Source organism: Sminthopsis crassicaudata, chromosome 5, assembly GCF_048593235.1.
Source record: "Sminthopsis crassicaudata isolate SCR6 chromosome 5, ASM4859323v1, whole genome shotgun sequence".
NCBI classification, from domain to species: Eukaryota; Metazoa; Chordata; class Mammalia; order Dasyuromorphia; family Dasyuridae; genus Sminthopsis; species Sminthopsis crassicaudata.
This window is the reverse complement of record NC_133621.1, coordinates 114,203,603-114,216,408: the sequence shown is the minus strand read 5'-3', so window position 1 is coordinate 114,216,408 and position 12,806 is coordinate 114,203,603. Positions and strand designations below refer to the sequence as shown.

The following is a 12,806-nucleotide window of genomic DNA, read 5'->3' as shown; positions in this document are numbered from 1 at the left end:
CCTATACTCTCAAGCGTTTTTAGTAGGAATGGATGTTGGATTTTATCAAATGCTTTTTCTGCAAAACTGTTGAGTTGAGTAGAAGTGGAATAGCTGTGGCTGCCTTTCTGCATTCACAGTTCAATTTCTCTACCTGGGAATGCTGACTTCTGGTCAAAGAATCATAGGCTCATAGATATAGAGCCAGAAGGAATCTTAATGGTTGCTTAGCTGAAAACTCTACTTTTACAATTTGGAAACTAAAGACAAGCAAGATTATATGATTTAATCTAGTTAATTCAGTGAGTTTCAGAGATAGCATCTGACCCCTGGAGCCTAATACTCTACCCGCCATTCACATTGCCTCTCAGGTCAATGAGGCTAAGCTCTTAGTGCTGGATCCTTGCCTTTATTTTTGCACATTCCACCTTTACTTGGGCAACAGAGACCTGGGAATCAGGATGCTGTCATCTTCTAGTCCTTCCTATGTCAGCTTCAGTATCCCTGTCAGCACCACTGTGGTCTAGTTACAGGACCTCTTTTTGCCTGAGAAATTTTTTACAGGACCGTGGGTATATAGGTATATAAAATATTTGCTGATAATCATAATGTCACAATCTCCACATTCAATTATGAGGTTGTGAACCATAATTTAAGAAACTGGGGATTAGACCAAAATGTTCTTCAAAGGAAAAGAACTAAGGAATGAGCAAAGAGCTAGGGCTGTTCCCACGTATCCTTTTCTGGCTTTCAGTATTTCTAGAACCTTGGCTGCATCCCTTCAGAAATATATGTCTTCTTTGTGTAGTAGTCTGGCAATAGTGGTGGCTGGACCCCTCCCAATCAAACTGAGACTGTGGCTTGGGGCCTTTGTAGAGACAGATGAATGGAAGCTGCAAAAAGGGGCCCAGGAAGCATTTAATGTTTCAAACAGGTTACAGTGGGGAGTCTCACTTTGGCCTCTGGTCACATATTTCTTGAACCCCAGGTAGGGCGTAATGTTCCCCAGCTGCTCCTTTTTATTTCCCTATGCCAAGATGGGATAGTTGCAAGTTCTCCAACAGCTCATGAGAGTGACTCTGCCCCTTGGGCCACTTTAAGAATTCCTTCTTAATGATGGTGAACCTAGTTGGAGCTGGTGTGGAAGGTGATAGGCTGTCTGACCATGAGAGGCTGATTTCCAGGGGGAAAGCGTCAAGGTGGGAAGTAACTGAGATCCCACCCCAATCTTTAATGGGTCCTATCTGGGGGCTCCCAGACAGCACTCAGGTTTGACTTGGAAGGTGTGGATTAGAGGTGGGCTTTGGCTCCATGGTAAGCAGGACAGGGGGGCAGGACTCGGGAGAGATGCAGTGAGCTTCATGCTCCACCAGCCCCGCTGGGCACCGGCAGCCAGGTACACAGGGCCGGATACAGTGAGCTGCTAGCTCACCCAGAGGTACATGTCGGTTGTAGCAGGTCTGGGGGCAGGGAGGGCCACACTCATCAAAGACAAAGCCTCGATCCAGGGGGCAGCCCACCACTGAAGGAAAAGCAGACATTCTCAGTGCCAGGGACCAACATCTTACCTGTTTCTCTCCCTCCTCCCCATCCAATCTAGACCTCCAATGAGCACATCCTAGAATTATAGAAAGTCAGTGGGGGAAAGGATCCCAAAACAGCCCAAAAGACTCAACCTTCCCAAGTGCCAAGCCAATTAAAATGCAATTGGGAGACAATAATACAATAAAACATAGGTAATATTAGCATATGCTTTTCTAAGTCAATATGTGGCCATGGGGAAACTTCTGTATATTTTAGTGGCTCTTTCTATTGGAGTTTGACAGCAATGATCTAGTCCAACCTACCTGAGCCAGAGTTCCCTCTACAATGCACCAGTTTTACCAGGGAAACCAGCCTTTTTACTTTAGACTGATTGGTGGTGAAGGGGTGACCCATGCCAATTTGGGACACCTCTACTTAGATTTATTTTTACACAAAATCTAAATGTACTTCTGCAACCAATACCCATTAATTCTGCCCTCTGGTTCAGCTGAATCCACCTGAGCCTTTTTTTTACATGATAGCCCTTCAGTAGGTGAAGGCAGCTCTTCTCTCCCATGACCCCCCAACACTAAACATTCCCCCATTTGTCTTACCACAGAGGGTCGGACCCCTCCAGGTGGGGGTGATGCCCGCCTGGCGACAGCGGGCAGCATAGGCCTCGAGGGCATCACAAAGGCAGGCATCAGCAGAGGCACCAGTCCCACAGGCACACAGATCATAGACACAAGCAGCAAAGAAAGGCTCGGGGGGCACGGCCTGGTGGCAGTGCTGGAAAGCTGAGGACTTCAGTGTGGCACAGCGGGCATTGGCCTCCCGCCGGGCTCGGTAGCCCGCTTCTCGGCAGGGATCGACCTCCCGGCCCGGGGTGCAAGACTGGCTGAGCCCAGGCCCTTCTGGGATCTAGAAGAAGGAAATATTAGGGTGGTGGGGCCCTGGCGAATGACTATCCAGCGAACGAGAAACTCCTTGGTCTTGGGGAATGTTTTTGTATCCTTAGTGCCTAGCACAGGAGGGATACATACTTTTGTTTCAAAGTTCTTTTGTATTTTGTCTTTCTAATATTGCTTTGTGACAGATAGATTGTATGTATAATTATCCCCATTTTATATGTAGGGAAACTGAGACTTGGGCCAAGTGACTCATTCTCCAGTTCATTGTCTTCCAACTACCAATTGTGGGTGTCCCTCTGTGCTATGTCCTCAGCCCTATTTTCTCTCCAATCACTAATCTCATCTATTCACACATGTCCTTGCTGCAGATTCTATATATCCAATCACCAAATCCTCCTTGAGTTCCAGTGTCATGTCTACACCTGCCTGCTCAGTATCGTCACATGGATATCCTAAGGACATCTCAAATTCAATATTTCCAAAACTAATCTTATCGTATCCCCCCTTAAACGTACCTCTCCTTATTTTTGTATAAGGTAGCACCATCCAGTGACCCAGGCTTGGAACCTCACCCAACCTCCACTCACACCCCACCACCATCTACTATATTTTGACAATTCTTTCACAATCTCTCTCATATCTGCTGCTTCTCCATATACAGTGGCCATTACCTCATAGCCTTTTAATGGATCTTCTGGTCTCCAGACCCCATGGTCCAAATTAGACCGACACCCAGCTTAAATCTGACAAGGTCATTGCTCTTTAAAATCTATATGTGGAGGCAGCTAGGTGGCGCAGTGGATAGAGCACCAGCCCTGAATTCAGGAAGACCGGAGTTCAAATCTGATCTCAGACACTTAACACTTCCTAACTGTGTGACCCTGGGCAAGTCACTTAACCCCAGCCTCAAAAAATAAAATAAAATAAAATAAATTCTATGTGTGATTTAACATTTATTGGTCGATCTGCCATCTGGGGGAGGTGCTTTGTCCCGTCAGTAGAAGGGATAAGTCCTTCCACTTTGCCAGCACAGAACTAACACTGCCCGTATTTGGATGGGGGTTTGTTGCTTCTTACTCTACTCACTGCTCTTTTCATCAGCGTCTGCTGCCTCCGTAGGGGGCTTGGCCTGGCTGCTCCTTCCCCTGCAGCCAGGCTCCCTAGCTACTCACCTGCCAGCTGTTGCCAAAGGCAGCCTCGGAGGGCAGGAGTAGCCCGGAGGGGCCCTGCAGCTCATCCTGGGTGAAGCCGTTGTAGTTCCCACAAAGCCCACAGGTCCGGCCTCGGTAGGAGCCTGGTAAGGTGACCTGCACCTGGGACTGCCCGTTCCACTGCACCTGTGGGGAGAGGCCTGCGTGCAGAGCGGAGGAAGAGAGGGGGGCCCTACAAGCACGACGAGATGCGGTCAGTAGGGGGAGCCCTGAACCTGGAGAGGAAGCACTCTGGGGTTCCTTATGAACCACATCAAATAATAATCTTCCTGACGATAGGATGAAAGACCATCAGCCATAGGGAGGAACAACGTGGAAATTCATGTGCCAAGGTTACGTTTGTAATCTAAGCTCCTATTCCAAAGAAGAAGCACGTCTCAGTCCAATGGGAGGTCATCCGCTAAAATAGTCCCTGAATCTGGGTCCTAGCTGTGAAATGCAAACACATTTGTAGAAATTCAAACACATTTTCCACATTTTTTTCCCCTAGAAATTTAAACACGTTTTCAGCTACTCTGTTACTTAGGAAAGAACTTTATAGATACAGAGCTGGAAGAAACCTCAGAGGCTTTCTTGTCCCCCTTTCATTTCACAGATGAGGAAACGAAGGCGCAGAGAGGCAGGTGCCAAACTTAGGAATGTACGTTGATATAGATGGTGGGTGTTGGTGAAAGGGAGAAATCTTAGAACTAAACCACCGCCTTCTCCGAGGCTACCCCGCCCCGCTCCCCGGACCCAAGCAATAGCTCCCCTCCGGTTCCTTGTCTCCAGGACCTCATGTGGCTCTTCTCCCAACCTGAAGGCCTAGCTGGGCATGCAGGAACACGGTGCCTCCTCTCAGCTCCACGTAGAGGAAGGGCTCCTTCAGGAAGGGCAGGGAGACAGTGTGTCCATCCACCTGGGGGCATGGGGATAACAGGTATCTGGGAAAGTTCACCTCCCCCCCACCCCGTGTCCACATTGGGATAGACCTCAGGACCCTCGGTCCCGTGGCCAAGCCCCGCCCCTCACCGTGACCACTCGGTCCTGCAGAAGCCGAATGACCGCGTCTCGCAGAAGCACGGTCACCTCCTTGGTCCAGGCCACACCCCTCCGGCCCCGGTCATCGTTGGTCACGTGGATGCTGTGGGTACAATCGGGGGATTGAATCTGGGTCCGTAGAGAGAGGAGGGGTAGGAAGTAACCGGAGCGGGGGACTCACCTGAAGTCTCCCCCGTGGCAGTCTTTGGTGAGTACGTAGCTGCAGGAGCCCTGGAAGTGCAGCAGGCGGCCGTCGAAGGTGCGATAGTGCGGGTCCCCGAAGGCCAGGCAGGAAGCCGGGCGAGGGAGGCAGCGGGGACAGCAGCTCCCGGGATCCAGGACGGGGGCTTCGTCCTAGCTCAACCCACAGAGAAACCTTAGCACTGAGAGCTAGAAGGGACCATAGACAGCGTCTAGTCCCACCCCATCTGCCCTCAGTCAGGGAAACTGGGACTCGAACCAGAGTCTGCCCCTGCACCTAGACCCTTTCTCTAGGACAGGGCTGGTGAGATTTATTCCACGGGTTTCCCAGTATCTCTAAGACTCCCAACTGCCAGGTTGTTATTTGTCTAGCTAGGGAGGGTGGTCTTGGTAGTCTGTGTGGATTCTGTGAACTTTATCAAAGAGCAGGGACCTGAGACAGGTTGTGGTTTGTGCTTGGTTGTCCAAGAGGGCCATGACATCTGAGAAGTGATGCCCTGGCATGCAAGGGAATTGGATTTAAGTGAGGGAGGGCTGGGCAAGGTCTCCTGCCTCGATTTCCCCTCCAGAGCCAGATAGCCTCCTTCTCTTGTCAGATCCACATGGTATGCCTATTCAATGACAAATTCTCAGTGCCCTAGGACCCTTCCCATAGAAAGCCTCCGGGGAGGGTTTTGTTCATCCCGGCAAGTACATTTGCTGTCCTTAGCCTGGAAATTGCTGGGTACTCACAAGGTCACAGGTAATCAGAGAACAGTGCTGACTCCGGCATTGCACGGCGCCTGCCACACAGGAGCAGCTGGTGCATTCATCCACCACCCAGTGCTCACCTGAGGGCACCACATGGCCCTTATAGGAGCAGGAAGGACTGGGTGCTGGGGAAACAGGAAAGGAAGGAAACTATTAGTAATAGAAATTTCCCTCTGATTACTGCTTTTGCTCTAAACCCTAAGTTTTGTTGTGTTGTCTCATTATTGTCATCCTCTTTAATGAAATTATTGATTTCTTCTATGTATGATGTATTCTTGAAACCCACCCATTCTTTAAGATTAGTTTATTTAATCTCCAATTAATTTTTAATCTGTTTTCATGCTCCCTTATTAAATATAATTTTATTGCATTATGTTCTGAAAAGAATACTTGTTTTAAATTAATAGCTTTTTATTTTCAAAATATATGCAAAGATAGTTTTCAACATTCATGTTTGTAAAATCTGGTGTCCGAAATTTTTCTCCCTCCCTTCCTCCATCCCCTCCTCTAGATAGCAGGTAATCTGATATAAGTGAAATATGTACAATTCTACTAATGCATATTTCTACATTTATCATGCTGCACAAAAAAAATCATATCAAAAAGGAAAAATTGAGAAAGAGGAAAAAAACCAAGCAAACAACAAAAATGGTGAAAATACTATATTGTGATCCATACTCAGTCCCCATAGGCCTCCCTCTGAATGCAGATAGCTCTCTCCATCACAAGTCTATTGGAATTGGCCTGAATCACCTCATTGTTGAAAAAAGCTACATTTATCAGAGTTGATGATTACATAATCTTGTTGCTGTGTGCAGTGGCTCTTAGTTCTACTCACTTCACTTAGCATGAACTGTCATGTAAGTCTCCTGAAGGGACTTTTAAAGGACATCTAGGTCATACCTTGAAAAGAATATTTCTACCCCAAACTATAAAATTTTTCTGCCCTACTACATGGTCAGTCTTTGCAAAGGTACCATGAACCTAACAAATTTCTTAATAGTTATTCAGTTAGCTAGGTAATCAACTAAGTATTTTACTTCCAGAGAGTATTTTTTAAAAATCAGTTATTAGTTGCCTTGGGGGAAAACCCTAAATGTATATGGCCAAATCCAGTATGTTTGAAAATTAAAAAGATTTTTGTGGAGTACAAACATTTCGTTAATTGAAGCAAATAGGGATAATTGACAGAATGGACCTTTGTTAGATTAACTAGAGGTTATTTGGAAACATAAGGATTAAAATATAAAGTCTTGTGGAACCTAAGAAAAGATTTGAAAAGTCTTTTTTTTTTTTAACTCTCAAATAAAATGTATTTTTCCTTTGTCAACATTATAAACACTCCTCCTTCCTAATGTGCTAAATTTTTATATCTCTAAATGAGTATGCCTAAATATGACATTCACATACATACTAAATTTCAATGGATGGGGGAAGGGGACATAGATGTTTATCTTATGTGATATTGCAACTAACTATCATTAGTCTTACTGACAATGTTAATTTAAGAGAAAGTGCCTCATTACTTAAAAACTGCATTTCTGTGTTTTAGATTTATTGCATAAACTTTGAGTAAGAAAGGGGGGGAAAGTAGCATAAACCACTGAGAAAAAGGTATATTCCTTTTTATTCCCATTCAATTCTCTTCAGATATCCATCATTTTAACAAACATTTATGAAGAACCTATTATGTACCAAAGTACTTTAGTTTACAAACATTATCTAAGTCTTTACAACTCTAGGAGGTAAGTACTATTATTATCCTTTTTTTACATTTGAGAAAACTGAGGAAGACAGTGATTAAGTGACTTGCAGAGTCACCTGTTACATAGTGTCTAAGACCAGATTTCAACTCGAATATTCCTGACTCTAAGCCTAAGCACTCTATCCATTGCACTGTCTAGCTACCTCTGCATCAGTTTAGTTGCATCCTGCACACAGGACTATACTACAGGTGAGATACATATGTACCCTCCTCAATGACACAATTAGATATTGGTCACAGTAACTGCCCATATTGAGTTCCCATGTCCAGCTATCCGAACTGGCCATTTCCTCCATGTTCACTCTACGGCCCCAGCTTGGGATAAATAATAAGATTTTAAATTAGTAAGAATGTTAGGGAATTAGTCCCAATCTCTGCATTTAATGAAATGATTTGGCTAATGTCACACAAGTCTTAAGGAGCAGAGCCACTTTTAAAACCCAGCTGCTCTCGATACAAATTCAGTGCTCTTTCTACTGTGCCATAATGTCTTCTGTGAAGTTAAAGGTGGGCTCCCATCCTAGGGAAAATGGCCAAGGTAAATCACTTTTTGCTGCTCTTTATTTTCTCTACTTGCTCCAAACCACCAAGGGGCAAAAAGAAGCCTACCCTTCTGCTACTATCTGGCCCATCTGTGATTACCTGCATGGCCTTTCTCTCCCTATCCCCTTAAGGTTCCCACCTGGGCTGTCCTTCCAGTCTCTTCCTTTGTGGTCCATGGCAGGTATAGATATAGAAGCATTGCTGCTGTTCCTCCAACTTTCTCCATCTGTCACTTGAAGGCTTCCTGCCTCAATCACACACTATGAATGAAAAAATAGCTAGGTAGCTAGCACAGTGGCTAGAGCAGTGGACTGGGGATCAGGAAGACTCAAACCAGCTGTACGTAGAATTTTCTAGCTGTATGACTTTGGGCAAATCACTTAACTTGATCTGCCTCAGTTTTCTCATCTGTAAAATTACCTAGAGAAAGAAATGGCAAACCACTGCAGTATCTCTGCTAAGAAAACCCCAAAATGGGATCATTAAGAGTCAGATGTGACTGCAATGACAAAACAACAACATTGATGAAAATACAAGGTTGGAAGGTAAATCGTGGGGTTTATACCCCACGATAAGGGTCTTGTACCCTTACTTTATCCTAGGCATTCAAATAGGGATCAGGCTCAGAGTTATCTTAAAAAGCTTTTAAGATAACTCTGATCCTGATCCCCCCAATTCTGCAGCCTTCACCCCACTTATAGCCCCCTCCTCATGGCCAGCATAGTGTAGTGGGAAGTTTACTGGGCTTGGAGTCAAAAAGAACTGGAAAGCCTAACGCTCCCATTCACGGTTTTTGTGAACTTGGGTAAATCACTTTACCACAGAGCCTCAGTTTCCTCATCTGTAAAAAGGAGATAATGATGTAAGTCATAGTTACTTAATTAATAATAGCTAACATTTATTTTTGCAGGCAAAACACTTTTTATAGCTGAAAGCACTATAAAAATACTCATTATTATTATTAGCCCAGAGATTCTGATCATCAAGCCTGAGGCCAGATCCACTTAGGTTTGGTTTGTGGGATCTGAAATCATACAGTCTTTATTTTAGAGCTGGAAGGGATCTAAGATCAACCCTCTTATTTGACAGATAAAGATCATGAAACCCAGAAGCAACTACAGGATTTATCGGCATGGAAGTTTTTTTTAAGCATTTAGCATAGTGCTTGGTATATAGCAGGTGCTTATTAAATGTTTGTTGGCTGACTGACTACGTGGCTAAACTGGGCTTCAGACTAAGGGTCTCTAAATCTAGTACTCTTCTTCCATATACAGTTCTTTAGCCAGGCAAGGTTAGAACTTTCCTTCAGGAAGGAAATTAAGAAATTGAGAGAGTTCTGAGTTCTGAGCTTCAATACACACAACTTAAAGCACCCAACCCCAGACCAGGCTCCTGATGCTCTGACCAAATGTCAGGTGAGATTTCCCCCACTGTTCTCTCCACTCTAGAAAGAAGGAGGAAGTCTCCACTTCTTTCTATTCATCTATCCTGCGAAGGGTCTGGCAGCTGGGCAGCTAGAGATGGGAGCTGGTTACTCACCTCGGCAAATAGGGCAGCAGGTCCCGGGGACGGTGTGGTGCTCAGCAGGAGGACAGCTGAGCTGGGGACAGGTGCGGTGAATACAGAGCCAAGTGAGGTCCTGGGAACCGTGAGCAACGGAGAGCACAAGTGAGCATTGGGGACAAGGGATAGTGGAGAAAAAAAATCAAGTCAGTCAGTCAATAAATATTTGTCAAGCACCTACTATATGCCAAGGCTTATGCAAAGTGCTTAGGGATACAAAAAGGTGATACAGGAGGAGGGGAGGTCTGCTCTGTGAGCTGCTGGGCCAGAGAAGAGCCCGTTCACTCTCAGGCTCTGAGATCGATGGAGTTTGGGTCTCACCTGACATTGACAGATGTAACAGGGGTCTGGGGGGGTCAGCTTCCTCCCCAGCAGGTCAGCAGTGCAGTTACTCAGGGCTTCTGTGGAGACAGACCCAAGGAGGCTAGGACTGTGGACCTGGGTCCCTGTACCCCTGATCCTGAAACAGTAGCTCCCAAAATGTCATGGCCCACAGTCCCCGCTTCACCCTTCCATCTCGGTCTCTCCCTTCCCAGCTTGGAGAACTCACGGGCACACGTAGGGCAGCAGTTCTGGGGACCAGGGGGCAGGAGCTGATTAGGAGGGCAGCCCACCAAGCTGGGACAGTGTCTCCGGTAACACCGTAGGCGTGGAGTGCCTCCTGGTGACAACTACAAGGAAATGGGGTGGCGTGGGGACATTTACACATGTGTTAGCATCTTGAGGTGTTGAACTACACATATTTAGCCCCACATGGTCCATCCAGGTGCTTCCCTACCTCACAGCTGCAGACTTCACAGGGATCTTTGCCTGGCTGGAAACTCTCCCCTGGCTCATACTTCTGGCCTTCATGTACACAATCTGTGATGAAGGAAAAATCAACAGATTCTACCTCTCTTGGAGCATTGCCAGAGAAGGACCCCTTCCTTTATTCTTCCCCCAATCCAGCTGAGAAGCTGGGAACAGAAGGAGAAACTGAGGCACAGATTCTGATCCAAGCTATTACCTAGCAGAAATTCAGTAAAGGCCCTGGTTATAACCAAGGTAGGAATCCTGCATTGTTGATGTTTATTGTCCGTCCTTCATTCCCTTCAGACCAAGGAGAGTGATATCTAGACTTTTGAGTGAATTGGATTTAAGTCATCAACCTCAGTCACTGTTCCGGAGATACCAGAACCCAGTGGGAAGACATAGGGCAGGAGGACTGGGGCCAGTCCCAGGACCTTCGGATCTCAGCCCTTGAAGTCCCAAACCTCAGCAGTCTCACCAAGCAGGCTCCTTTCTGCTGCCACCCTCATCAAATTACATTTTCTCCCCAGGTACCTTTGCAGAGTGGGCAGCAGTCTGTGGACCCCTGTTGGGGATGGGCACAGGAGCTGACACAGCGGACATGGGCACAGGTAATGACACCCTCGTGGCACGTGCAGGAGGAGCAGGGGGCATCCAGAGGGGTCCAGCTGCTGCCCTCAGGGTGTTCCCCATCTGGGGATAGGCATCCTGCAGGAAAATGTGAGTGGACAGACCTGACCTCAATTTGGCTCCTTCTACCTCCCAATGGTGAGGAGGGGGGGAGGGGGGGAGTGGAAGGAAGGAAGGGGAGATGAGATGGAGATCTTGCTGGGTAGGCAGACAGCTGTGAGAGAATATGCTTCTAGGTAAAGTAACCCAGAAAGGGTTTTAAAGTTGAAAAAGCTGCCCAGCCTAAGGGGGGCCTTGGAGGAGGCCTAAAGGGAAAGGCTTCAAAGAATCATCTAATTGAAGAGCTGAAAGGGACTAAATTGACTTCTCCAGAAAAAGCAAATCCAGCTTCTGCTTGAAGACCTCTTGAGGGGGGAGGATCAATTTTAGATCAATCCAATTGTAAGAGAGTTTGGGCAACTGGAAAATCAAGGGGTTTAGGAGGAGGAAGCAAGGAGAAACTGAGATGTGGGGAGATAGAGAAAACCCATTGGGTGGGGATTGGTACCTCTACATCGGGGGCAGCAAGTCCCAGCCTCTGTTACTTGGAGGACACAGGATAGTGAGGGGCATAGCACGCTCTTACAGTACACATTCCCAGCCTATGGAGGATGAAAAATCGGTCTTTCTCCCCCTCCCTCCCCTCCATGAAGAATGAGAGCATAGTGGTTGTTGAGGGACCTCCTGACAGCCTCATCAAACAGAGCCACATCAGTTCCTTATGAGAGCTATGATTAAGATGAGGCAGCCAAGGCTTTCCCAGACACCAGACATGATGAGGGGCCACGTTTTTCCTTGCAGTAGTCCAAAGACCATTATACCCATACTTCAATGCTCCCAGAAGGTTTAGAAAAGAAGATGGAATCTGAGAGGAGAGGAGAAAGTAGGATCATGGGGCATCAGAAAATGGGGAAGGAGAGGGGAGGTCTCTTCTCCCATGGCTACAGACACCGTTGGACTTTCTCTCTTGCAGATTGACTGCTTTCCCATAACAGATCTTTTGGGAGCTATCTCCCTCCATCCCACCCCTTCTACACTCAACTGAATTTGTCCCAGATATTGGGATTCCTAAATTATAGCTTGGCTCCTCACTCCCCAAACCAATTTGGGGGCTGCTTAAAGCTCAGGGTACCTGACAGTAACACTGCTGACAACTGCCCTTTGGACCTTCAAACTCTTCTCCATCCTGGTATTCATGCCCCTCAAAGCTGCAGCCTGTGGGGCAGAAATAAGATAGGTTGAAAGCTGGCCCAGCCTTTAACCTTGCCCTCTTACCTCTGTCTCCAGCAGGAAAGGGAGTGAGTATGTGGCTGGAGGGCGGAGGAAGGGAGCTCACTTTGGCAGGTGGGGCAGGAACAGGGCCCTGGGGTAGGGTGAGAGCAGAGAGCTGGTGGGCATGGCTTCTTTAGGCACTGCACAGAGCCTGCCTGGGGGAGAAAGAATAGAGCCCAGTTTTTTTTTTTTAACATCAAGCTCACCCACTCACTATCTTCTCAAGTTCCCACCTCAGTGAAATCCTTTTCTTTTATATTTTTATGCAAGCCCCATATTTTTATCTGAAACTTTCTGTTCCTCCTCTCTTCAGTCAATAGACCTAAGTTCTAATCAATTAGTCAGTAAACAAGCATTTATTAGATGCTTATTGTAAACTAGGCACTAGGCAAAGTGCTAGGGATCATTATATGTAGTTAGGTAGCACAGTGTTAGAATCAGAAAAACTCATCTTCCTGAGTTCAAATCCAGCCTCAGGCACTAATTAATTGTGTGACTCTGGGCAATCAATTAACCCTGTTTATATCAGTTTCATTATCTATAAAATGATCTGGAGAAGTAAATGGCAAACCACTCCAGTATCTTTGCAAAGAAAATCCCAAATGGAGT

General features: G+C 46.4%; 1 protein-coding gene across 2 annotated transcripts in view; it reads right to left on the bottom strand.

Moving 5' to 3' along the window:
• Nucleotides 1-880: 880 nt before the first annotated feature.
• The window catches only part of KCP (kielin cysteine rich BMP regulator), a 30,134-nt gene continuing 18,208 nt past the window's right edge, over nucleotides 881-12,806 (bottom strand). The window contains exons 21-35 of one of the 2 annotated variants that reach the window (XM_074267975.1): nucleotides 12,262-12,352; nucleotides 12,058-12,140; nucleotides 11,434-11,527; nucleotides 10,791-10,964; nucleotides 10,246-10,328; nucleotides 10,018-10,138; nucleotides 9,789-9,868; nucleotides 9,444-9,543; nucleotides 5,579-5,721; nucleotides 4,827-4,999; nucleotides 4,637-4,748; nucleotides 4,422-4,523; nucleotides 3,587-3,751; nucleotides 2,118-2,424; nucleotides 881-1,501 (exon numbers count right to left, since the gene is read on the bottom strand). In XM_074267975.1, coding sequence (XP_074124076.1) covers nucleotides 1,245-1,501; nucleotides 2,118-2,424; nucleotides 3,587-3,751; nucleotides 4,422-4,523; nucleotides 4,637-4,748; nucleotides 4,827-4,999; nucleotides 5,579-5,721; nucleotides 9,444-9,543; nucleotides 9,789-9,868; nucleotides 10,018-10,138; nucleotides 10,246-10,328; nucleotides 10,791-10,964; nucleotides 11,434-11,527; nucleotides 12,058-12,140; nucleotides 12,262-12,352 — 2,085 coding nt within the window. In that variant the 3' untranslated portion in view covers nucleotides 881-1,244. The remainder of the gene's footprint in view (nucleotides 1,502-2,117; nucleotides 2,425-3,586; nucleotides 3,752-4,421; nucleotides 4,524-4,636; nucleotides 4,749-4,826; nucleotides 5,000-5,578; nucleotides 5,722-9,443; nucleotides 9,544-9,788; nucleotides 9,869-10,017; nucleotides 10,139-10,245; nucleotides 10,329-10,790; nucleotides 10,965-11,433; nucleotides 11,528-12,057; nucleotides 12,141-12,261; nucleotides 12,353-12,806) is intronic. The other variant, XM_074267976.1, reaches the window with a different exon arrangement.